The following is a 23,120-nucleotide window of genomic DNA, read 5'->3' on the forward strand; positions in this document are numbered from 1 at the left end:
GTGTACAGGACAATTGCGGGGCTAGCGCTACGATCCTACTAACACTAACAGTCTCTCCCGAGTCAAGACTCGAACCTACGATGAATGGCTTGTTAGGCCAGCATCGTACCTCGAGAGCTGGGGTTCGAAAAACATTAACAATTCTTTTTTTTTAATTGTACTTGCACACAAGTTGTTACATAAACTAGCAAGTCCCTTTTTTCATCGCAACTTGATTGCAATACTTTGCGTCAAAACTTTCGAAACTTTAAAGGCCTTCCAGCCGTTTTGGTGTGAGCTTAATGGAAGTGAGTGTCATGGCGTCTCTCTTTTCTATAGGCTTTCTAAGAGAGACGCCGAGACACTCACCGTTAAGGCAACTGTCAACATCAAAACGGGCGATCTGTATAATTTTGCATTGCCGTTATCCGTTTTGATGTTGACAGTTGCCTTAACGGTGAGTGTCTTGTCATTTCTCTAATGTATAAGTTCGCTAATAATTTTGCATTGCCGTTATCCGTTTTGATGTTGACAGTTGCCTTAACGGTGAGTGTCTTGTCATTTCTCATATCTATAGGTTCACTAGGTGTATAGTAGCGAACCTATACATTAGAGAAATGACAAGGCACTCACCGTTAAGGCAACTGTCAACATCAAAACGGATAACGGCAATGCAAAATTATACAGATCGCCCGTTTTGATGTTGACAGCTGCCTTAACGGTGAGTGTTTCGGCGTCTCTCTGGTGTATAGGCTGACTAGTGTATAGATTAGCGAACCTATACATTAGAGAAATGACAAGACACTCACCGTTAAGGCAACTGTCAACATCAAAACGGGCGAGCTGTATTATTTTGCATTGCCGTTATCCGTTTTGATGTTGACAGTTGCCTTAACGGTGAGTGTCTTGTCATTTCTCTAATGTATAGGTTCGCTAGTATAGATAGGCTGACTAAACATAATAGAAGTCGGAACTCACCTACCCGATTCCTTTACCAACCAAAATGAAAGATTTCAAATATTGAGGTAGGTAGGATTTTGGTAGGTAAATTCACACTAGTCATCGAAACGCCGCTAAGATACGACAGTGCTGCTAGTAGTGTTGTACTAATAAAAGTTTAAAAGCAGCATAAACCGCATAAACTAAAACTCGAGTTTGATCTGTTCATGATAATAATTAGATTCTTGAGGCAAACTTTAATCAGAATGGTAAAATACGTTGTTCATCCATTGAAAGAATCATAATGAAATTGCTTTCGTTTCTGCAGGAATCGAGATCACCGTATTTCTCTCCGAGAAAGACAAGAAATTCTATCAAACAGTCAGCGATAACAGCACCCACAATCCAAGATAAACCGACCCTTGTAAAATCGGTTCAAAGTAAACTAAACAAAAAACCCAAACTTTCAACCATCGTTCCTGAGATAAAAATCGAACCAAAGGAAGAAGCCGCTCATTCATGCAAACATACCAAGGCTGAATGCAGTTCTCAATTCGAAACAACACAGTGGGAACCGGCAAATTGGCGGCAAACTTTGGAGAATATTCGCCAGATGCGCCGTGACAATCTAGCGCCGGTTGACACGATGGGATGCGATCAATTTAAAAACGATGAATTAATCCCTGCCAAAAGCAGACGCTTTCACACACTGATCTCCCTTATGCTGTCCAGTCAAACCAAGGATCAAGTGAACTACGATTGTATGCAGCGGCTGCGAAAACATGGGCTGACTCCGAAAAACATGCTGGCAACTGAAAGTGAGGTTCTTGAAAGGCTAATTTACCCAGTAAGCTTCTACAAGGTCAGTACAATTTAGTTTTTATTATAGTCATACACGTTGACCCTTTTTGGCCAGGATATCACTTGCAATCTTTTCCAAATCATCCAAACTAAGCTGTTGTATTTTACTGTCGAAATCCTTCATAAACTCACTAGTCAGACGCTGTGACTGGTCCTCTTGGAGATACTTTTTGAAATGCCTCAGGATAGCTTCCCGCAGTGAGTCGGGTTTCTTAACGACCAGGGTCAGCTTAGTTCCATCCTTTATGTTACCGTAAGAGGCGATTGATTTCTCATCTGAGAGCGTTTTACCTACTAGAAGTAGCTTCTGGTGTTCGACGGGAACTAAGCTCTGTCTTTCCAGTTCAATTTTGATATCTAGCACTGTCGCATCTTCGGTAGTCTACAGAAGAAAGGGATAGTGAAAAAAATTACATAGCACGAGATGCTAAATTTACCTCAATAATGTACTCATCTCCTTTAAGGATTTTGATGATTAGTTTCATTGCGATGCTGGTCTGGCTAATATACTGATTTGTGAAGATGTAATTATTTAGTTTTATTTCGAAACGTTTGGATACAAGGTCGTTTACTTATACCTCATACGTCAAATGTTTTACACGCTTGTAAAAAGCAACTCACAGAACGAGTTGTTTTTACTCAGTTTGAAACGGTTTTCGTTAAGCAATTCTCATAAACGCATGAAAGTCCCATGTTCCATGATGCTGCATGATGTCTCGGTCTTCTAGAATCCATTAAGAAACGAAAATTTAAAACATTTACATGTTGTTTTTTTGTTAATTGCTATATATTTTATGCTTATTTTGCGTTTTGTGAGATGTATTGAGAGTACACGTATGGTCGAAGAAGTTTCGTGGGTTTATTTTCATATAATTATTTTGTTTAAGATCAAAAATAATTTTTTCATGGAGCACATTTTTCGGAAATATAACGGATATATTTTTCAAGAAAAATAAAATAAAATAAACAGTTGTGGTTTATCGATTTGATTTTTCAGACACCAAAATATGAGCTTTTCGACTGAAAAAATATTTTATGTCGTTACCTCACGTTAATGAATAAGCTATGAATTCAGAATTGAGTTTGGTTTTAAAATTGCTGCTCAAGCGATTTTTATGGTTCTTGAGTTATTGTTGTGTACTCGTAAGTACATCGCAAACAAATTTTCTGAACGTTGTAGACCAATTTAATGCCAACTCAGGGATATTCAACGGCCAGTTTAATGCCAACCCAGATACACAAGATCTTCGAGTTTCAGGCTGAAATTATTGATTGCTGTATGAAATTCAGGAAATTAGGGAAGCAATAAGCGCTTTCACTTTGCCTGAGCCGATTGTATATTTTTTTCAAGCCTACCCTTTTTACATCACAGTGTTACACTATCTTTTTATCGCAGAACAAAACCAAATTCATCAAACAAGCCTCGCAAATTTTGCTCAGCGAGCACGACGGCGACATCCCAAACACGATCGAAGGGCTGCTGAAGCTGCCGGGAGTCGGTAAGAAGATGGCGCATCTATGCATGCGTTCCGCCTGGAACGTTGTGACCGGCATCGGGGTAGATACGCACGTACATCGCATATGTAACTGGCTCCGGTGGGTGCCGAAGGAAACAAAAACTCCGGAGGAGACACGGATTGCGCTGGAGCAGTGGCTGCCGTTCGAACTGTGGGATGAGGTTAACCAGCTACTGGTTGGCTTCGGGCAGACTACATGCAGTGCGAACTATCCGCGCTGCAATGAGTGTTTGAATGCAGACATCTGTCCAGCCAAGGGGAAGCATGGAGTTCGTAAGTCACCCATGAAACGGGAAATCAAACAAGAAGATTTGGAATTTTGAACTTTGAGCCAGTTCAGGTTAGGAGAGTTTTATTTGAGATTATTTTGTTCACAGTACAAATTAGTGTTTGTCTTATTAAATCGAATTTTTGCTAGTGCTCAGTTGTTTTCTCAAAATAATTCAATTTCGTGGCCAGGCTAACAAACATTGCTGAGAGACGCCGAGACACTCACCGTTAAGGCAACTGTCAACATCAAAACGGGCGATCTGTATAATTTTGCATTGCCGTTATCCGTTTTGATGTTGACAGTTGCCTTAACGGTGAGTGTCTTGTCATTTCTCGTATCTATAGGTTCACTAGTTGTGTGGTAGAAGATGTTGATAGAGATCAATTGATTAATGTAAGCGCAATGCTTTCCACATTCTGGTTTATCCGCAATGTAACGGTTATAGACAGACACGAATGGGACACCGCTAGATGATATACTTAATTCCAGTAGGAGGCACGCAGCAAACGGAGGATTATGTACTTTGAACAGTTGCATACCGTTCAGAGGACTAGCGATTTTAATATCGTGGGCGGAATATATTCAAACGGATTGGTCCGATGTCACAGTTTTGTCAACTTTTTGCTGAAAGCTATCGAGTATGTCTTTTAGCAGAGGACCCATTTTTAGCTCCGTCAAGCAAGTAGTGTTGCTGTAGATTCGAAACAAGTTGGCCGACCTGCACTCAACAGCTCCGGGAAAACTTCCCTACTCCAAGCTGGAAAATTTCATTTGTTTGTGTTTTCTATACCCAATATATTGTACAAGTCGTATATAGAGGTAAAGGAGCTAAAATTCAGCGGGGTATGTTTGGCAAGATATTCGTAAATGGCTGCTAGCGAGTTATTTAGTCAGCCTATACACCAGAGAGACGCCGAGACACTCACCGTTAAGGCAACTGTCAACATCAAAACGGGCGATCTGTATAATTTTGCATTGCCGTTATCCGTTTTGATGTTGACAGTTGCCTTAACGGTGAGTGTCTTGTCATTTCTCATATCTATAGGTTCACTAGAGTTATTGTAGCTTTGAAATGTATCCGATTGTAGATACCGTTCCAGTCCCAACTTGAACAGGGTTTTGTACTGGAATTTGATATACCGGAATTGGTTGCCATGCGATGGTAAATTCCCATATGGAAGAAAGTGGATATAATTCTGTTAAGTTGGTTAGAGTACTCATTACTACTCGTTCAGACTCGTTATTTGAACCTTAATTTGCGCTTTATTTTAATCGTCACCAAGAATACCACGAGAAGCCATTATCCAAGCTCGAGTTGAACATGTTTTCCAATTTAAACAAAAATGACAAAAATAACATGAGAAATAGGTCCCATATTACGTCACTAACGGTTGTTAACTGACCTCAGTCATTAGTCCAATTGCTTCGGAATCTGTAAATAGGGTGGCATAAAATTTTTCACAATTAAATTCCCTGATTTTCCTTGATATTACCTGAATTTGCCTTTTACGCTGAAAAAATCCATTTTGGCGCTGAAAAGCCGTTTAAAAAAGGATCGCGTCTCGGTTAAAAATTTTAACTTGACTTTTTTCCAGTGTTCCCTGATTTCCCTGATCGAAAAATGAATTCTCGGACATTCCCTGATTTTCCAGGTTTTTGACACCCTGTGTATGCCTACTTCCCGATGTTTTTATGGTCCTATACATACCACGTGAGTGAATATTAGGTTTCCATAAGTTTCGTCAGCAATGTCGAAATATTTCTCCGTAACTACGAAACTTGCTAGCAAATAATCGCCTGCCCTGATAAAGCGAGCTGTGCCATAGTTCCTATTCTGGATGTGAACACCACTTAAAATAGATTATCACAGATTTCGGCGGCATATTTATCAGTTTGAATATCCGCATTTTCATACTAGTTAGCTGCCAACAAAATAGTTTTCAAATCGATTTCACGGATATTGAAGCCGCGAAAAAATGCAATTGAAACAAAAATAGCTAATAACTTAGTAGCTTGGTAATTCGCATGTGTTTCCGGATTAACCAAAATTTTACATGCTCAATCGCTACTTTCGCTTACTAATCGGTTAGTGATGGATGTAGCTTTTAGTTAAAAGCGAATACATCAAGCGGCTTTAGAAAGCAGCAGAGAAACGAACATCTTTAACTTGCGATAAGTAATAACTCACAAAATAGATGGCTTACGTTTGGTATAAAAATCACTGGGGGTGGCATCAATATGTTATTGTTTTTTTCGTACTTATACAATGTTTTGGGAGAATCATTAAACACTAATTTTTGGATACATGTATATACTCTTTAACAAAAAGAAAAAAAAAATAAAAAGCTAAATGAAAGATGATACTGCAAGGTAGGTATACGGTTCAATCGAGAAAAAAAAACAAAACAGAGCCTTTAGAACGAAAATTACCCAAAAATAACCCGGATTCTTCTTGCATAACAGTAATTAAAAAGATGGCGATGAAAAAGAATTTCTCTCCACAAGACATACACTACTAAGTTTAATAAAATACTCATAGTTCTGTTTATTCCAAAATCTTACATAGGTTTAATCTCACAGCAAGCAACAATTCGATAGAGTCCGAAATACGACCAACATTTACCTACATAGAACAATCGGTATTTTCAATAGGAAACTCATTTTGCACATACGTACTAGGCTATAAAAAAGTTTAACTGCTGCCAAAAATGCATCCCACGTTCTCAATTTCTATGCGGAGCCTAAACATCCACCTCCTCGTTGTTCTCTGTTTCGTCTACCACGACGGCCGTCTCGAGTAACATTTTGTGGCTCCGATTACGATCCGCACCGTCGTTCCACCGGCATTATCCATCGATTCGGAGATACCATTTGTCGTTGTGATAGCCTCCGCGACGTTTTCGGTAGGCCATTAGCCCCAGCAGCACCAGAAGGATGGCCACTGTAGCCAGGAACATGATACCTATCAGACTGGTCGAGGATCGCATGTCCGCCTCGACATAGGTTAGGGAGAGGAACGAAACTTGACATTCGCGTTGCCAATTGTCCGGTAGAATGTCGCTATACACCTCAAACAATCGACTCAGAGGACAACGGGTACCACAGTTGGGGATGTTCATAGCTTGAGGTTCAGCGGTTGTGTTCTTATAGTAGATGGAAACGAACGGTTCATCGGAATTGGCAGATTGCCGCAGCTCCAGCATGACGCAGGCTGCGAATGGAGGGTTGTGGAGGTCGAACAACAGCAGCGTGTTTAAAAGATTGGACACGGTCGTATCGTGGGCGCTGTAAATCCAGACGGAACGATTCGGCTTGAGACGTTTGTTAATTTTGTCTTTAAAACGCTGCAGCATCTCTTTCACCAGAGGGCCGGTTTTGAGGCGTGCCAGTTGGGGTGTGTTGGTTTTTGTGGCAAAAGATCGCGTGGAAATGGAGCGCAGCGGCTCCGGGTAGACTTGCTTGGTCCAGTCCGGCAGTGTGAAGTTATTAAGTTCTTCTATGTGTAAACAGCTGTAAATATTCTGCGCCGCGGTCGGCGAGTCAACTCTTCGCCCTGAGTGAGTGGTAATGTACTGGTAGATCGGTTCTAGTGATTTATTGTACTGCTGGAATGCTTCGGATTCTTTGTACTTTCGAAGCGCGTAGTCGTATGCTGGGCAAGCTTTTTTCGCTGCTAGCACCTCATCCAGTGACTCGGGGGTAGTATGTATGGGAATCGGTTGCCACTGGATACCGGAATCCCAGACATCGGTTCCAACGGGTGGATACAGGCCAGCTAGATTGGATTCAGCGCTCATCAATGTACGGTCGACATCAGTAGAGCGTACATAAATATCGTTGTTGCTGTAGGTCTGCTGTAACAGGCTGCGGTAACGGTTTCTCAGCCAACGTCCCAGCTCCAGATGACGTTGCTTGCCGGCCTGGAATTGTAGATTATTGATTATTGATAATATCGATTATCCGATATGTTAATAAATTTAGTTCCCGAGCTGTGCAGCCTATACGTAATATCGAGCTCTATTATTGCTCTATCATTTATGCAAAAACCATTCACTTTCGCCATTCGTGCAATCAACAGCAACACCGGTAATGCTTGCCATAATAGCATAGAATTTCAAAGCCTAGGTCAATCAGCCGGCGACTGATTTATTAGATGACTAATACTTCCTCGTTAAGTTGCTGTAGAGGGAGCAACGACCCTACCTGTTTGTTTTTATTATCCTTAAATACAGCAACTTACATTAGTCAGTTGTCCCCATCCAGTGGTCCAGTGTTTCGGGTCTTTCCAGGGATCCGTCGGATACGGTTCTATTGGAGTGCGGTCACCGTGACGAAACAGCTGCGAAATGGCAATACTTTTAGCAAGGAACATTGTTAACCAATTTGCTTTGAAGCTAAAGTAAATCTTACCACGTGTGCGAATATCAGTCTTTCTTCAGAGGCCTCCTGTTGAGACTTAACAACAGTAACGTGTTGCAGTATCAAAACGATTAGCACTGCTAGCAGTAGGCTGCTGCCGTAGCGACCAGAGATCAACATCCTACAAACAACGCTGTTGCTCGAGCTCGACTAGTGAAATGCTGCCACAGTTTCCTGCATGCGGCACGGTAAACTGCAGCTGATATTTGATCTGCCGCTTGTCTATGAAGAGTGGAAAACAAAATGCAATATAAAGAAAAAACAAAACACAGGTAAACAATTTAGCACAATGATATCAGTTTTTTGTGCGTTTTTCTTTTTCCATTTTTGTTTGTCTGGACCAGAAAAAAATGAAGTGAGTCACATTTAGGCTTATTGTTTTATTGTTCACCAACAGATTATTCGATATTTCCTTTCAAACTTGGAGGGCACGCTATTATTACTAAACTTTCTATAGATAATAAAATTACCCCGATTGCGCGTATACCAGTGACATTAATTTCAACGCACTAATTCGCAATGGCGGCCTCTTAGGAACGATATGCTTTGTTTTGACAAAACTAGGTAAACGAATAAGCCAGCAATGAACTGAGTGATAAGCTGCATGCAAAGTGATAATGAAATGTGCTTTGCATGGGTGATAAGACAGAGAAAGACTAAAGCTTAGTAGTTCAACACGATTACATTAAACTTGATAGCTACCTCCTAGTGAGACGATGGCACAACACCCGTACCGTAACACGAAGCAAAATGATCATAAGCAGCAGCAAGTTAAAGTGACATTGAAAATTGGCTCCTATTGGATTCTCTCTCTCATGTAGCAATGGGCGATATTGTATCGGTATCGGAAATATCGATACTTTAGAGACGATATTTCGATTTTTTGGATCGATACACAAGCGTCCGATACTCGACCGTATCGATACTGAAAACCGCGATATTTGTATCGATATTCTTTTATGCACACGGACCAGCTAGCTGACATGTTACAAGGGCTAACATCTCAATGTGTACACGAGATCACCGCCACTTTTGATATGCTATGTTATGCTGTGCTAGTGATGGGAAATATCGCCCAAAACGTACATCGATAACAATCGATAATTCCGGGGCTTTTATCGATATTATCGATAAGTATCGATAATTTGACAGCTAACGTTTGCGGTAAAAAAAATTTTTTTCAGATGATGAAAAAAAAACTATTTCAGATGGTGATGAAAAAGAAACTATGACAGATAATTGAGTTGGATGAATTTCCCATGCAAGGTTATCATGTTAGCTTCCTCGCAAACAAATATTACGTCCTTGCGTGCGGCCTTCCGGCAGTTAACCGTAATATTTGCCATGGCGGACGAAAACATGCGTGTAGCCATGTTTTTAAGCTCTTTCTTCGTTTTTTTTTTATTAATTCCTCCTCCGTTTTCGCGACAAAATTGTTGGAATAGATCTTGCGCTTCAAGTTTGCCCAGAAATTCTCGATGGGAAGCAGGTGGGGGACATTGGGCGGATTCACCGACTTCGGTACCACATCGATATTCAGCCGCTCCATCTCCTCCTACGATCGCTTCGAGTAGTTGGCCGACGTCAAATCTGGCCAGAACACCGTGTCTTCGCGCTTATAGTATTTCTTGATGAACGACGCAACGTCTGTCTGGCACTTCGTACTATAAATTTCCCCGTTCACGGCCAGCCCGGAGCGAAAGAAGAGTAACTTTGAAATCCCTTTCTCGCTGATTGTCAGCCACAGCCGCACCTTCTTGGGGAACTTGGTCTGTGAAATAAACTTTACCTCGGTGCTCACTTCCTTCGTGGGGGAGGTAAAATACGAAGAACCCTGCTAGTCGTTGCCATCCAGGGTGAGACAGGTCTAGTCGTTCATCACCACTGCCACGTCGCGATTCGCCGGGAAAATCGACTTGACCATCTTATTCAACCGCTGTCGCCTGCAGCTCCGAGACCAGTGGTCGGGACTGCAGCTTCTTGTATGCATGTCCATGTTCTCCAGATACTTTTTCACTGTTTTAGAGCATGCACCAACCTCTCGGCCAAGTGCACGCAGCGATTTAGCCACTTTTCCCTCGGTCTTCCTCTTCAGCATCCTTTTGGTTATCAGCAAGCTTCTTGTCACTCAGGGTCGTTGGCCGACCAGAACCGGGTTTTCTTTCGATGCTCTGATCATTGTCCAATAGTGTCAAAATGTTGTAGATGCCAGAACCGGCATACCCGGCGTCCACAAAGTGCCGCACGATGTCTGTTTTTGAGGCCATTTTGAAACCCATGAAATCGGGAATTTTTTGTCCATTTTTTTACCGCAAACGTTATTGCGGTTATAGTAACGGCCCAAACAGAATGGATACGTTTGCGTTGCGTTGGCGTCAATTTGACAGTAAATGTATGGGCTAACTGTCAAATTGCCGCAAACGCAGCCGCAACGTATCCATTGTGTTATGGCCTTGAATGACAAATCTTACGATACTGCGAATGATAGTTCAAACTACCGGACGAGTTAAACAGTTTGTTTTAGAAAGTCTTTGAGTTTTACGCCGGGAGTGCTTTCTACGGAGTAGTTTCAAGCCGAAGTTCATTTTGAAGGTTGTGTAATAAGGGAAATAATTGAAGCAGGCAAAATTCTGTCAATTTTTAAATGGCCAAAACTTGAAAAATGAATCAATTCAGACAAAACAGGTTTCATTTTACTGGAAAACTGTCCTAGATTCCTAGTATAACTTGAGAACTGGACGTGACCAAGGGTCACTGGAAATGTTTCAGATTTCCGGAGTGTGTGCCAAAGTGTACATTTTTGCAACGCGTAGAACTTTTTCTGACATTCTGTTTCACATAGGTTTATATGTTGTCAATAAATCAGAATTTATTTCAGGTTCATTGGTAGCCAAAGATTGAAAATTCGCCAAGGAATCATCGAGGTATGAATTTATTAAGTATGGGTGTTGATTTCAGCGGTTTTTTCCCTGTTGGGTACTAATTTTCTTTGAGCTTGCAGCACTCTAGCAGAATTCAATCGAACATTGTGGGTGTGTAGGTCTTATTAAACCAAGCAACTTTGCAAACTTGCGTTTGAAAATTTATCTGGATTAACATTTAAAAAGGTCAGATTGAAAGTTGAGACCATGATAATTGTCAGTCAAAATTTCGATCATCATGTGACAAATTTCAGGAACTCATTGCTGAAAATTGCACTTGGAAAAAAATTTCAAGAATAAATGTTAACATGTGTACCGTTTTTTGAACCCGTTTTTATCCCGAGAAAATCTGGTCAGCCTGCTTCAAAAATATAAAAAAATGAGTTTAAGATCCTACTCTGAAAAAAAATATAATTTTAAAAACAAAAAATGATTCTAGAAAATATCGGTGATCTCAGATTTTTTTAAATGAAGTATTTTAGATAGACAATTTAGTTGCCTAAAACGTTCTATGCGTTGCAAAAATGTACACTTTGACACACACTCTTGAAATCCGAAACATTTTCGGTGTAGGATGGTCACACCAAGTTCCCAAGTAATACTAATATAATACTGTTTGCCAGTGGAATGAAACTGGTTATCAAAATTGATTCATTTTTCGTAAAGTTCTGGCCATTTAAAATTCGAGAGAATTTTTTTATCTCAATTATTTTTTCCACCCCCTGTATAAATCAGGATACTTTTTTTGGCGCAACAATTTTGTTGATTTGGATTTTTAGTTGAACTAAAAATTGTTTGTTGGGTAACAGATACTTTAAACTTAAACAGTTCCAAGTTAAACTAAACAATTACCAGAGAATTACCAATAGACTGCCGCTATGCATGTCCATCATATTATAAGAGTTGGCAAGCCAAAGAAAATGCATTTCATTACAATTTCGTGCCATTGCTTTTTATGAGATGGTGCGAAAAGTTTGGATATTTTTTTAAAGTTCTCCAGTACTGAGTTATCGAATTCATCTGTGCATAGGAAACTAAAAACTATAAATACCTTTTTAGTTACCATTATTTCTCAGAAACTCAGTGACATCCGGGGGGAACCTTGACACCACCCCCAACAATGCTAAATCTCGAATAGCAACAAATACCCAGCGGCAAAAGCAACTCCTGGGGAAGGGTAGGTGAGGTCTCCTTCTTTTGGGTCTCCTCCAGTAACCAGCCGCACTGACTTGTGCTCACCCTTATAATATCGATAATTATCGTTAGCGTCAAAAAATTAACGAGAATATCGATGTCAAGCACTTATCGATATTATCGATAAGTATCGATAAGTTTCCCATCACTAATGCTGTCTGTCAGCGTCAGTGGAGCCCACACATCGTAGAACCGCTGCGATGTTGGCTGCGATAAAGCAAAGCAAATCGGATGGAGATGCCAGCTAGTTGATACGAGCTGGAACCACTGAAAAGCTGCCACTGTCAGTATAAGTATCGCACAATATTTGTCACTCTCCAATTTTAACATGAGGCAAACACGGGCAAACAACAACCATGATGTCAAATAAATTTGACCATTATGTCAGAAGGTCAAAAATTTGACCATTAGACAAAGAGTGTACTACAGGCTTTAGATGGAGAAATAGATAGAGAGAATGTTGTGAGCCAAACGAACTGTCAAAATCTGAGCCAAACGCAGCATAGGGCCAAATTCGAAATTTGTTTTACTTAAGCCACACATTTAAAGCCAAAAAGGAGTGCTCAATAATAACGTGTTCTCAAATACTTTCAAAAATAGGCATTGCTCTACGTTGCATTATTAAGGCACAAAACTTTTATTGTTTCTCTGACAATTGATTAAAATATTGTTTGTTTACATTTATACTCAGCTTCATTTGTTTTTATTTCAATTAATTCTACTTTCTGCGTTAAAATGCATTCACAAACCCCTCAAACGAAATTCAACGTTATCAGAAATGATGTTTGGCTTCGATTTAGTTGGGCTATAACCCAACGAGCGGGAGCCCAACTAAAACGTAGCCCAACTAAACATAGCCCAACGAGCGAAATTTGACTGTATTTTAAAAACAAATATAAGTTTTCTCGTTACACTGTTGAGATCGAATATTTGCAAGCGGAAACTAACTCATGCTTTCCGTCAACACAAGTTAGAGTACAAGTGAAAAAAAAATGCAATATTTATTAGTTAGAAAAATTCAGCGATAGACTTCACTATCTTATTTTCGCTGACATATCTAAATTTTTTATGTCATCAACTTCCTCATCAATTAATATGGAAGTGTGTCAATAATTTATACAAATAAGACGGGAGCTTCACAGCCCATTGGGCCAGTGAATACAAATCTTGAAGATATAAGTTGTTTAATTCATTTGTTTGCCAAAGCTCAGAATTTCTGCATTACCTGTATGTATTTGTTTGTGAAGTCATTTGATTCATGCTGCTCTAGAGAATGCGGATAGATACCAGAAAAACAACAAAAAGTCGGCACATCAAATTTTCATTGCTGGAAACCACCAAAATTTTGCTGATTTTTGGTGTGCTGTGCTTCCAGCCATCTGTTCAGCAAAATGAAATTTGCTAATTATTCAGTAATGCTCAATTGCATAAAAGTGACAGGTCGTTTGCTGCATGTTCGGTAAAACAAAATACAACTTGCTGGTTGTTAGCTATGACAATTTGCTGTTCATTCAGCAAAGCATAAATCAATTTGCTGGTTAACCAGTTAATTCAAGGGAACCATGTTTCCGTCAGGCACCAGATTCCATCCGCCCATCGGATCATAGGCAAATTACTGTTGAACTAGAGATGTATGATTATCATTTCAACTTTTAAGTTCATCTAGCCCAACAAGGACTTAGCTATGGTCCTATATTCGCTATCAGGAGCTTAGCGATGATCCCGTACCAGCTGCACAGCGATTTGGCACGTTTTACTAATGACAGCTTGACGTAATTTTTTGACATATCAATTCTTTTGCTGGATTCCAGCAACCATTCATTTACTGTTTTCTGTTCAGCAAATAGTTTTGCTGTATTTTCGCGAATCACTGAATCGAATACTGGTTTTCAGTAAATTCAGGGTGGCTACTCAATATCAATTTTCAATTTCCCGGTTTTTTCCCGGTTTTCCCGATGATATTTAGTGAAATTTCCCGGTGTTTTATTTTTAAAACATATGAGAGAAAAATCAATTTTCACATGTTTATTTGTGCCTTGCAAAAATAGTGTTACAAAACTATGAAAAACATTCCTCCTTCATCGTGTTTAGCTGTTTGTCGACTTTATCAAGTACCTTCATGGTGATCTGCTGCACAATTTTCGCCCTCTTTATCTCCAAATCGTTGACAATCTTTGCCTTCTCGCGCTTTTTTGCTTCCTTCTGCATCTTTCTCTGTCAACCTTCTCTCGAGCTTGCAGTGCTTCTGTATCAGGATGCCAATGAAATGCGTGGGATAAATTCAAGAGTTGGGGCATAGAGTTTTTGTCTTCTAGAAAAATGTCCTCAGGCAAAACTTCAAGCGGACTTTGGGAAGAAGAGCCTCAGAGTGACCAATTAAAAAAATGCACATGAAACTGTCTAGATGCATTATGCAAAATGAATGAAACGTTGAGATCTGTTATTTCAAAACAATTTTTTTTTTCGAAAAACTTCGATCCTGGGACTTTAAAATTTTCGAGCTGGGGTCAATGTAATGTATAAGAAATTTTCTCATGGTCCGTAAAATAAATTCAACTGACACTCTGAATAAACAATTTGAAAAAAAAAAAATAATTTAGCTACTGTTTGTTTTTGATATAGAAAAAATCTGAGAAATCTTTAACAAATAGCTCTTCAAGGTGGCGTCTTTCCCCAACAAAATCAAGTAGTCAAAAGGTCCAACACAGAATGTAAAAATTTTTTTTGCTGCTTGTGGTTAAAATCATACCAAAAATCGGGAAGTACAAACCGGGTAGCTCCGTTCCGGTCCGGTTCGAAATAAAATCGAGACTCGAAGTTTCCGGTCCTATTTGACTTTTAACCGGATTCTCCCCGATGCGATGTCGAACACTATTCACAAGAAGTTTCAATACGCCTCCCGCGACGCTAATAACTTTTTGACTTCTTTAAAATCTGACAATATATGTTACGGAACAGTAAATTTATCCACCTGATCAAGCCTGATTTTATTTGACGCAGATCTTGCTGCGAAGCCGCTGTCGACTTTAACTGAAACCAACAACCAGCTTTCCCCTATCCGGCAGAATCATGCCAGTTAGGTAAACATAAAAAACAGGGTCTCATGTTGACATTTCCTCAGAAACTGTTGAACAAATAAAGCGGCAGACATGAAGGAGGATGATTTTCCCGGCGTGAAGCCTAATTTCCCGATTTTCCCGTATTTTTTCCCGGTGATTTAAAATTCCCGGCTTTTCCCCGCTTCCCGTTTTCCGGTAAAGTGGCCACCCTGAGTAAATGTATTTATCAAAAATTCAAAAAATGATCTCAGCTATAGTATCGATACTTCTGGTATCGATACTTTTTGACCGATATTTTGAGTATCTCGATACTTTTGGCTCTTCGGGTATCGATACTGAAGTATCGATACTCTCCGTCGTATCGCCCAATGCTACTCTCATGTGTTTATGCTGGAAGAAATAAAAGTTGGAAGGGTCAGGTCAGGGAGGATGCTATTGTTACTCGACCAGAGTGCAGAGAGTAGAAATCAAGCATGAAAAGGTTCCAACTATACATAGGGTAAACTGGTATATCTAGAGTGATTCGCGATTAGGGCTCAACTAACATAATGTAAACAAATGGTTTTATTACACTATTGAGTTTGGAAAGACTTACGAAATTCATGAAAAGAATCCTTTCTTTTGTATAAATCGATAAAATTATTTAAATCAAGCTTTTTGTTTTGAAGCAACGGGCTTATTTGCGAAATATTTCGTAAACAGGCGATAGTAAAGGGCGGATCCACTTTTGTTTTCAAAATAAAGGCGCATTTAAAGGGGCGCAACTGGAGAAAAAATAAAAACAAGGCGAAAGAAAGATGGGCGTATCTCGTTGTCAGAACGCTTTAGGGCGAAATAGAGGTGGGCGAATCTCGTTGTCAGAATGCTTTAAGGCTCATTAGAAAAAGGTTAGAAGAAAAGTGCAGATTTAAGCCATAAATGCACAAATTTAATGTATTATTGTAAGGAAACTATAAGCCAGGTATATTCTACGTCGATTTTTGGTATTGATGTTAATGTCAGTCACTTCCTTTGAAATTACGATTTGAAAATGTACTTGCAAATTTTCAAACTGATATTCCCCAATGTTTATCTTTTGCCAGTTTCGCCCTTATCGCAAATCACTCCGGAATAACGACCCAGTTTATTTTTACGTGAATATGCAAATAATAAAATATGAGACTTTAGAGAACCCATAGCAATTCATGAAAACAACCTACTTGGCAATTTTGACAGTTGACGCTAGCAACAAAAATATTTTTTTATTTGAGCTGCTTCAGATCAGGGGAATATTAACGTCAACATTTTACCTGCCAATCATCAATTCATTACGGCGTCTTAAAGCCGTATGAATAAAAGCGTTTGCTTTAATCATCCCGTGCAAATCTTACGGGAGAAGCAGAGTAACTTCTTTTATTCATACGGCCTAATATTTCATTTCAAATGCTTACAAAACCTATCTTATTCATTGAACGTACACATTGTACTGAAAACAAATGTCGAGTTCTTGTTTTTTCCATCTAAAATGATATTTCGACTGGCAACATGGCTAACAAAACAAACGCACATTAAATCGGTCCGTAAATTTTTCATAAAATTCACTCTCGGTAGTGTTAGTGAATTGAGAGTGAAGTGGAAGCCGTAAATTGAGAAGAAATGGGCTCTATCATACGTCCTCTCCTGACATCGATTATAGGATTGTGTTTGTTTATTTATTTTTATCCCCCATTGAACTTTGCACGCAGCAAAGAGCAAACCTTTTTGCTTCAGCTGGCTCGTAAAATGCAACTGGAGAGACAGGAATCAGAAGCTAAGTAATGGTGTTGATAATATTTTACATTTACAGTGAAACTGTGAGGCCTGAAACATGCTGGACGCCGGCGCGGGCGGTCCGGTAGGATTCTTGCCGTAGGTTGGTGAACAGATCTACTTACGGCTGTTTATTGAGCTGCGGCGGGAGTCTCGCCCGATCGCTTGCTTTGGCGTTCGACGTGTTTCAGGCCTGACTACCTATGTTAACGCACACAACTTTTCTTCCATTCGATTTGAACAGCATAGCGAGAGAGAATTTGTTTTTTTTCTGCCTTTTGTGCTGCGTGGTGATTAGTGCATTCGTGTACATTTGTGTGAGGCGTGAAGAGAGATGATGGTTGCTTGGATTGAAGTTTGCTTGTGTGTGTGTGTGTCGAAACATGATGAAGTCGATGCGAAGTGTTGCCGTGTTTTCAACAATTTGCTCGGCATGCGTGCGCAGTAAGATTGCTCATTATTTTCATTTTTCATGAACCTGAAACTGAAATTCAATTTATGATTTCGTAGCTTTTGAACGAATAGTGTACTCTTGGATGATTATGTTCAATTCGTGTGAGTCGGGCCAACATGAGTCCACACTGACCACACCAACTAATCGTTATTAGTTTAACATTTTGTCAAAAAGTTTTGCTTAGTTCGGTCAAAAAATATTTGTACATATACACTTTTTTGAATAGTTAAGTTGGAAACATACAACACGCCGACCATGATAACCGCATTTCAATTGTGATCAGTTTGGTATTTTGCTAATAAACTTAGAACTCTACTTTGTTTCGTATCCATATTTGCCTTTTTATAAACTTGTAGTAACTAGTAGTAACTAGCATTGATCTAACATTTGCTTCCTTTATTTGACCGCCAGGTGTCAGTATTGATTAGCATGCAGGCGCAAATAAATTATTATCTGATGTACAATTGCGACTGATTCTGATCAGTAGCTCAAGCTCAGTAGATCTAGCTCAAATTCAAGCTATCTGATCCATTCCAAGTCTTTACGTGTATTTTATTCGATGCAACGCTCCAATTTTATGATTTAACTAGCTTTTGGACGAATGTTGCAAAACCTGAACAACATTTTTTAAATCTATTTTGAAAATCTCGTTGGTCGGTATAACATCATACCATGCGACTGAATGTTGATAGCGATTGTTTTGGCATTTCGAAATGAACTTCTAACTCTGTTTTGTTTGATATGCATATTGGCATTTTTCTAAGTTTTCTTGCTTTGAAGGCATGCAACTCTGCCAGTTTTTATACTCAGTAGGTATTATAGTTTATATAAAATTTTCCGCGAAGTTCACGTTTTTAGGCAAATATTCTTAGCCGGTAACCCTGGTTGGTTTTCTTCCCCGAACCGCATTATTACTCAAGACAAGAATGGTGCATGAGTAACCTAGTTTTACATTAGGATTTGCGCGCGGTATTTTGACCGCGCTCAGTGTGACTATCCTCATACATCGGTTTCGAAGTCCAATAACCACGCATCAATGATCTTACATCGTACAACGCTCGGGTGTGCCTCGTATTGGCTCTTTGGTCAGAGACTTTTCCCCCTTACGCGCTTTGTCGGTTATTTGAGCGCTTATCCATCATGTCACGAAACAACGCGGTATGATATTTTTCACTGGTACCAGTAGTTTGCTTAGTTTGCGTTTGGCGTGCGGTTGTTGCGTTTTACGAAATCCATTCGTTTCAAGGTAAATTTAAAAAGCTCACAGGATGAAACGCGAAGTTTAGTGTGATACAAACTGTTAACGATTGGTAGGTTGCCGAAGATAACTAGAAACTTCAATTCTCCTGTATGCCGATGCAGCGATCGTGGCGTGGTTCTATTTATATCGTCTCCTGGTGGCCGGTTGCCCAGAGACCGAGAAGTAACCATATCGTGCGCGAATTTGTGTAGGAAAGATCGCACCATCAACCTCGATGGATCCAGATCAATTCCTTTCCACTAACACTAATTCCTTCCTTTGATACTTGTGGATGATGCAGAGGATTCCTCGGTCTCTAGTAGCAACAAGTATTAAACTAACATTCCCGATATCCCTTCCTCGATTGATCTGCATTGGGCGTGGCCAGCTACGTAATTGATCAGTGAAAAGAAAGATCACCAGGAATTGTACACTGGAAATGGCTTGCCCCTCCTAAGCACCATTTTGACGGTTCTTTGTGCAATTTCAGCTGATTCTGGTCAATCGCGGGCAACACACGGGCGATCAAATATGCTATGCTATGCTATGCTTTCCATCTAAAATGATATTTCTTCGAGAATAAATATACCAACAATTTGAGACGTTTACTCTACTGCATTAGTTTTAGGAGGGCAAACCAACCAGAAAGTGGAAAATGTATGGAGTTTGACAGCCACAAGAGCCCCTTGCTTCAGATATAATTTTTTGTCACTTTCGCAAGGTTTTTTACTAGTTTTTGAAGGTCAATACATAATCGGCAATCGTGCTCATATGCGTTAAGCCTGTATTACACTCTTTGACCAATATGGTCAAATATTTGACCTTTTATTTAACATAATGGTCAAATTTATTTGACATCATGATTGTTGTTTGCCCGTGTTTGCCACAATAAAACATTGAAGAGTGACAAACAATTATCTTTGACCAAACTTTTATCTGTTAAAAAGTGACAAATATTTGACGTCTGGTCAAAGAGTGTAATACAGCCTTCAAACGATAAGTAACTGTATAAGCACAGACAAACAGACGTGCCACTAGATGACGATGTCATCGACCCGAAACGATTATTTCGAAATGTTGCTTAGCGGCACAGAACAGATATGCAACTTCGAACAAAACTCTGCAGCAAATCGGTGCCCAAGCTTTCGCATTCATTTTTTGCTGTTCCAACCTACATTGATTTTACAGTGCATCGTTCGAACAGTTCGCTCCAATAGTTTGAACATGCACCAAAAAACTATTTTTTTTGCTTTAATAACCAGGCAAAAAGGTGATCTTGAACAGTTGAATCTATCAAAATCAAGTTCACAGGACCGATCGCACTTCACACAGGACCGCATTCAAGAGATCTTTGAAGTGGAAATTCAGTAACAATTCACAATCAACGTCAATAGAACAAATTAAACTAAAAATCTTTCAACCATTCAAACATTGTCAAACAAATTTTCTTGGATCGTACACCTCACGACTGTTGAAACTATTTTAACCTGTTAGTTGATTTACTTGTATATTTTCGTTGACTTGGAAACCAAATTTCTCGATCAACGACAATATTTTTTTCTCGTACCGTTTTTTATACCTAACATTGCTAGAAATGCATATCAGACGCGCTGTACCAGCACTGCTTACGACATTAGGTACAATGTAAAAAAATAATTGTCGTTAGTCAAGATATTCAGTTTTCAACTTGGGCAACAATGGAATTCATTAAAAATATATCTACCACCCGCCAGTTTTTATGTTGCACGTATGCGGGTGGCACTGTACGTTTATCATGAAAAGGCACCCTCGCTATACCAGCACCGGGGAGAACAAAGGATTCTCTCGACGAAAAAGCGGCGAGAGCTCATACGGTCCTTTTGTTGAATGAATGGAATATAAGCGTGATGAAATTTCGAGTGTAAAATGCATTCTCTCCACCGCTAGATGTCGATACTTAAAATAAAGGGATTTTGTCTCGTTTTTGGTTCTTCAGATGAACAGATGTGTTAGCGGGCAGTAATGCCGCTAGTGTCGCCATAAGCAAGCGTTCACATTCATTATCAGAGACAAAAACCGTCAGTAAAGCCACGGGTGTTTATTTAAGCAAGCGTGCACACCCTTTAGCAAAGACAAAAACCGTTTTACGAAAATAAGATATACAGTCGTCGTTCGCTAACTGCAACGTATTTACATTGCAGTTATCGAATGCCGTTCGACAACTGCAACACTTGACTCATGCCAAAATTTAGAGGGGGTCCGTCACTACCATTTTTGTTTTCAATTTTTCAATGATGTCGAAATTTATTTTTATAATGGAATAGTGGCAAAAATATCAGAAAACTAAAATAGGCAAGCTTTTTGATTAATCAATTTGATAGTCATATTTCCGCATCATAATTTATTGTGTTTTAGTAATTACTTTACATTACCAATATGTAGGCGAAATTAAAATCATCACTACAGAAGACCATTTTACGAGACGTTTTTGAACTCAATTGTGGTCCCCGTGGTTCTGTGGTTAGCGATGTCGGTCGGCTAGCTCTCCCACACGGTTGTGATGTCGGGTTCGATTCCCGATCAGGTCGAGGGTCTTTTCGAGCTGAAAATTTTCTCGACTCAGCACTGGGGCACGGTGTATCGTTGTACTTATCCTACAACATGCAAAATGTGCCGAAAACAATATCGATAACGTATTCTCTCAACTAATCTAGTTGATCGAGACCGCATTAGCCCCCCAGGCTAGCGTGCGATATTGTTTGTTTGTTTTTTGTTTCTGAGCTCAATTCATGAATGAAATTTTGACAGAAAGCTCGGAACCGCTGACATAACGCAAGTGAAAGCAACATCAATGTCAGCAGGATCCGTGACACCTGCCAGTTCCTAAATTGGTCTAATTAACGCTAGGTCACAAAATATTGTTTGTGATCTACTATGCACTGCCTCACTGAGTAGTGAAAGCTAGCCAATGCACAAGGAATATTTTTTTTTTCTCTTATAATAATTACGGAGAGGGAACCACATAACATGGTGATTTTGCTTCATTGATTAATAGTGGAGATCTCCCATCTTGAATGAAGAGACAACAAGTAAACGAAATCGAAAAAAGAAAAGAAAAGAAGAGAAATGAAAAAATCCTTTTGAAATGTTTCTAGAGATTCAACAATTTTCATTTGCGAATGCATTTATAATTCCCCGCGAGATTTGTCACTTCAATGTCAAATATGACTGTGACTTCAGATTTGACAAAGTTGTCACAGTTATCGGTCTTGCAGTTGAAAAGCGTTGCAGTTAAAAGACTTGCAGTTATCGAACAGCGACTGTAGTAGGCAATAAGCTTACATGGTGGCGCATGAGTGTATTGTTTCGAATAAGCACGAAGATTTTTCAGGATTTTTCTTCGAAGACGCATGTCTGTTTGTCTGTGGTATAAGGTTAAGAAAGAAAAAGGAATCTTCCGTTTTTCCGATCCTATGTATATGTTATTTGAAACTGTAAGCTATGCCATGGACACACCTATTTTTGTCTCGATTGTTCGATAATTTCTCGTACGGTCACGTTCATTCTGTAATTTCCTGAAAAATTACTTATGTCAATAATTTTTTTGCCGAAATATTCACTTAGCGAGTTTAGCAAAAAACGTTACTGACCTCTTCTGTAAATTAAAATATTTTTGCCCTTTTTTATAGTTCAGTAAGTATTTAACGAATCGTCAGCACTTACCTGTTATGTTGTGAAATACCTTCAATTGTTTCTCTGAGCTTTTTTTGTTTTTACTATACTATTCAGTAATTTTTCTGCATCTTTCAATACGAAATCAAACATCATAAGTCTATCATTCGAAGATATTCATAAAATTTTCGAGGCTTTGTTTTAAAAAATGTTCCAGGAGTTATTAGAACAAAGAAAAAATGAAAATGGATATCTTGCTTTAAAATTGACCACCACAGTAGACCAATTTACTGGAAGCCTTTATTAAAAAGCTCATATTCGCCGTGATATAAGATGTATCTACTTTTTGTCAAATGTGCTGGAAGCATCAAGTATAATGAGTATTGGAATAGTTACATTTATATTTATCTATACAACAGAGAAAAAGCTTGAGTTGTATTTTGCAGAACGCTTGTAATTTTGTGACAAACCGTCAGCTTTGTGAATACCAATTCATGCAGCAATATTTGACGAACGCTTTGAAAATTTTTCCTGTGCTGTCTTCTTTATTTGAGGTTGCACAATGATAATGATGACAATAAGAAAATACCGAACGCTTGTCAAGCAAATGAATTACCGAACAGATGGCTCAGCTGTTAAAAACTCAGTAAAAAAGTTTGCTGAGTTTGGTAAAATTTAAATTTAAATGATTACAAATGTTATTTAATAATTAATTGTTGTACATGTTCTTCACTGCATACGGCCCCCAAATTTCATTGTCATACCGCAGCGACTCACAGTGGTGGATAAACAAACCGCCATTAGTTACATTTGACAGCTTTTGTCAT

At 39.2% G+C, this 23,120-nt stretch overlaps 3 protein-coding genes across 4 annotated transcripts; 1 reads left to right on the forward strand and 2 right to left on the reverse strand.

Moving 5' to 3' along the window:
• The first annotated feature begins 1,022 nt into the window (after positions 1-1,022).
• On the forward strand, positions 1,023-3,815 carry LOC129733878 (endonuclease III-like protein 1). Its single transcript, XM_055695452.1, has 3 exons — positions 1,023-1,187; positions 1,247-1,780; positions 3,176-3,815. Exons 1-3 carry the CDS (start codon positions 1,146-1,148, stop codon positions 3,617-3,619), a joined length of 1,020 nt encoding a protein of 339 aa, XP_055551427.1. The 5' UTR covers positions 1,023-1,145; the 3' UTR covers positions 3,620-3,815.
• Positions 1,772-2,370, reverse strand: LOC129733879 (ubiquitin-like protein 4A-B). Its single transcript, XM_055695453.1, has 2 exons — positions 2,217-2,370; positions 1,772-2,161 (listed from the first exon to the last, which is right to left on the reverse strand). Exons 1-2 carry the CDS (start codon positions 2,262-2,264, stop codon positions 1,808-1,810), a joined length of 402 nt encoding a protein of 133 aa, XP_055551428.1. The 5' UTR covers positions 2,265-2,370; the 3' UTR covers positions 1,772-1,807.
• A 2,272-nt stretch (positions 3,816-6,087) lies between the features above and the next one.
• Positions 6,088-8,835, reverse strand: LOC129733876 (prostatic acid phosphatase). Of its 2 annotated transcripts, none has more exons than XM_055695450.1 (4): positions 8,689-8,835; positions 7,978-8,208; positions 7,808-7,906; positions 6,088-7,487 (listed from the first exon to the last, which is right to left on the reverse strand). In XM_055695450.1, the coding sequence occupies exons 2-4, from the start codon at positions 8,104-8,106 to the stop codon at positions 6,414-6,416; spliced, it is 1,302 nt and encodes a 433-aa protein (XP_055551425.1). In that variant the 5' UTR covers positions 8,107-8,208; positions 8,689-8,835; the 3' UTR covers positions 6,088-6,413. The 2 variants fall into 2 exon arrangements, with proteins under 2 accessions (XP_055551425.1, XP_055551426.1); XM_055695451.1 differs by lacking the exon at positions 8,689-8,835 and adding an exon at positions 8,457-8,671.
• Between the last annotated feature and the right edge of the window lie 14,285 nt (positions 8,836-23,120).

Source organism: Wyeomyia smithii, chromosome 1 (genome assembly GCF_029784165.1).
Source record: "Wyeomyia smithii strain HCP4-BCI-WySm-NY-G18 chromosome 1, ASM2978416v1, whole genome shotgun sequence".
In the NCBI taxonomy this organism is placed as follows: domain Eukaryota; kingdom Metazoa; phylum Arthropoda; class Insecta; order Diptera; family Culicidae; genus Wyeomyia; species Wyeomyia smithii.

Coding starts and splice junctions, on each gene's coding strand:
- LOC129733878 (XM_055695452.1), top strand. CDS start 1,146: ATGATAATAATTAGATTCTTGAGGCAAACTTTAATCAGAATG. Junction 1,188..1,246: donor GGCAAACTTTAATCAGAATG/GTAAAATACGTT, acceptor TCGTTTCTGCAG/GAATCGAGATCACCGTATTT. Junction 1,781..3,175: donor ACCCAGTAAGCTTCTACAAG/GTCAGTACAATT, acceptor TTTTTATCGCAG/AACAAAACCAAATTCATCAA.
- LOC129733879 (XM_055695453.1), bottom strand. CDS start 2,264: ATGAAACTAATCATCAAAATCCTTAAAGGAGATGAGTACATTATTGAG. Junction 2,162..2,216: donor GAGATGAGTACATTATTGAG/GTAAATTTAGCA, acceptor TTTCTTCTGTAG/ACTACCGAAGATGCGACAGT.
- LOC129733876 (XM_055695450.1), bottom strand. CDS start 8,106: ATGTTGATCTCTGGTCGCTACGGCAGCAGCCTACTGCTAGCAGTGCTA. Junction 7,907..7,977: donor GACTGATATTCGCACACGTG/GTAAGATTTACT, acceptor GCCATTTCGCAG/CTGTTTCGTCACGGTGACCG. Junction 7,488..7,807: donor GATGGGGACAACTGACTAAT/GTAAGTTGCTGT, acceptor CTACAATTCCAG/GCCGGCAAGCAACGTCATCT.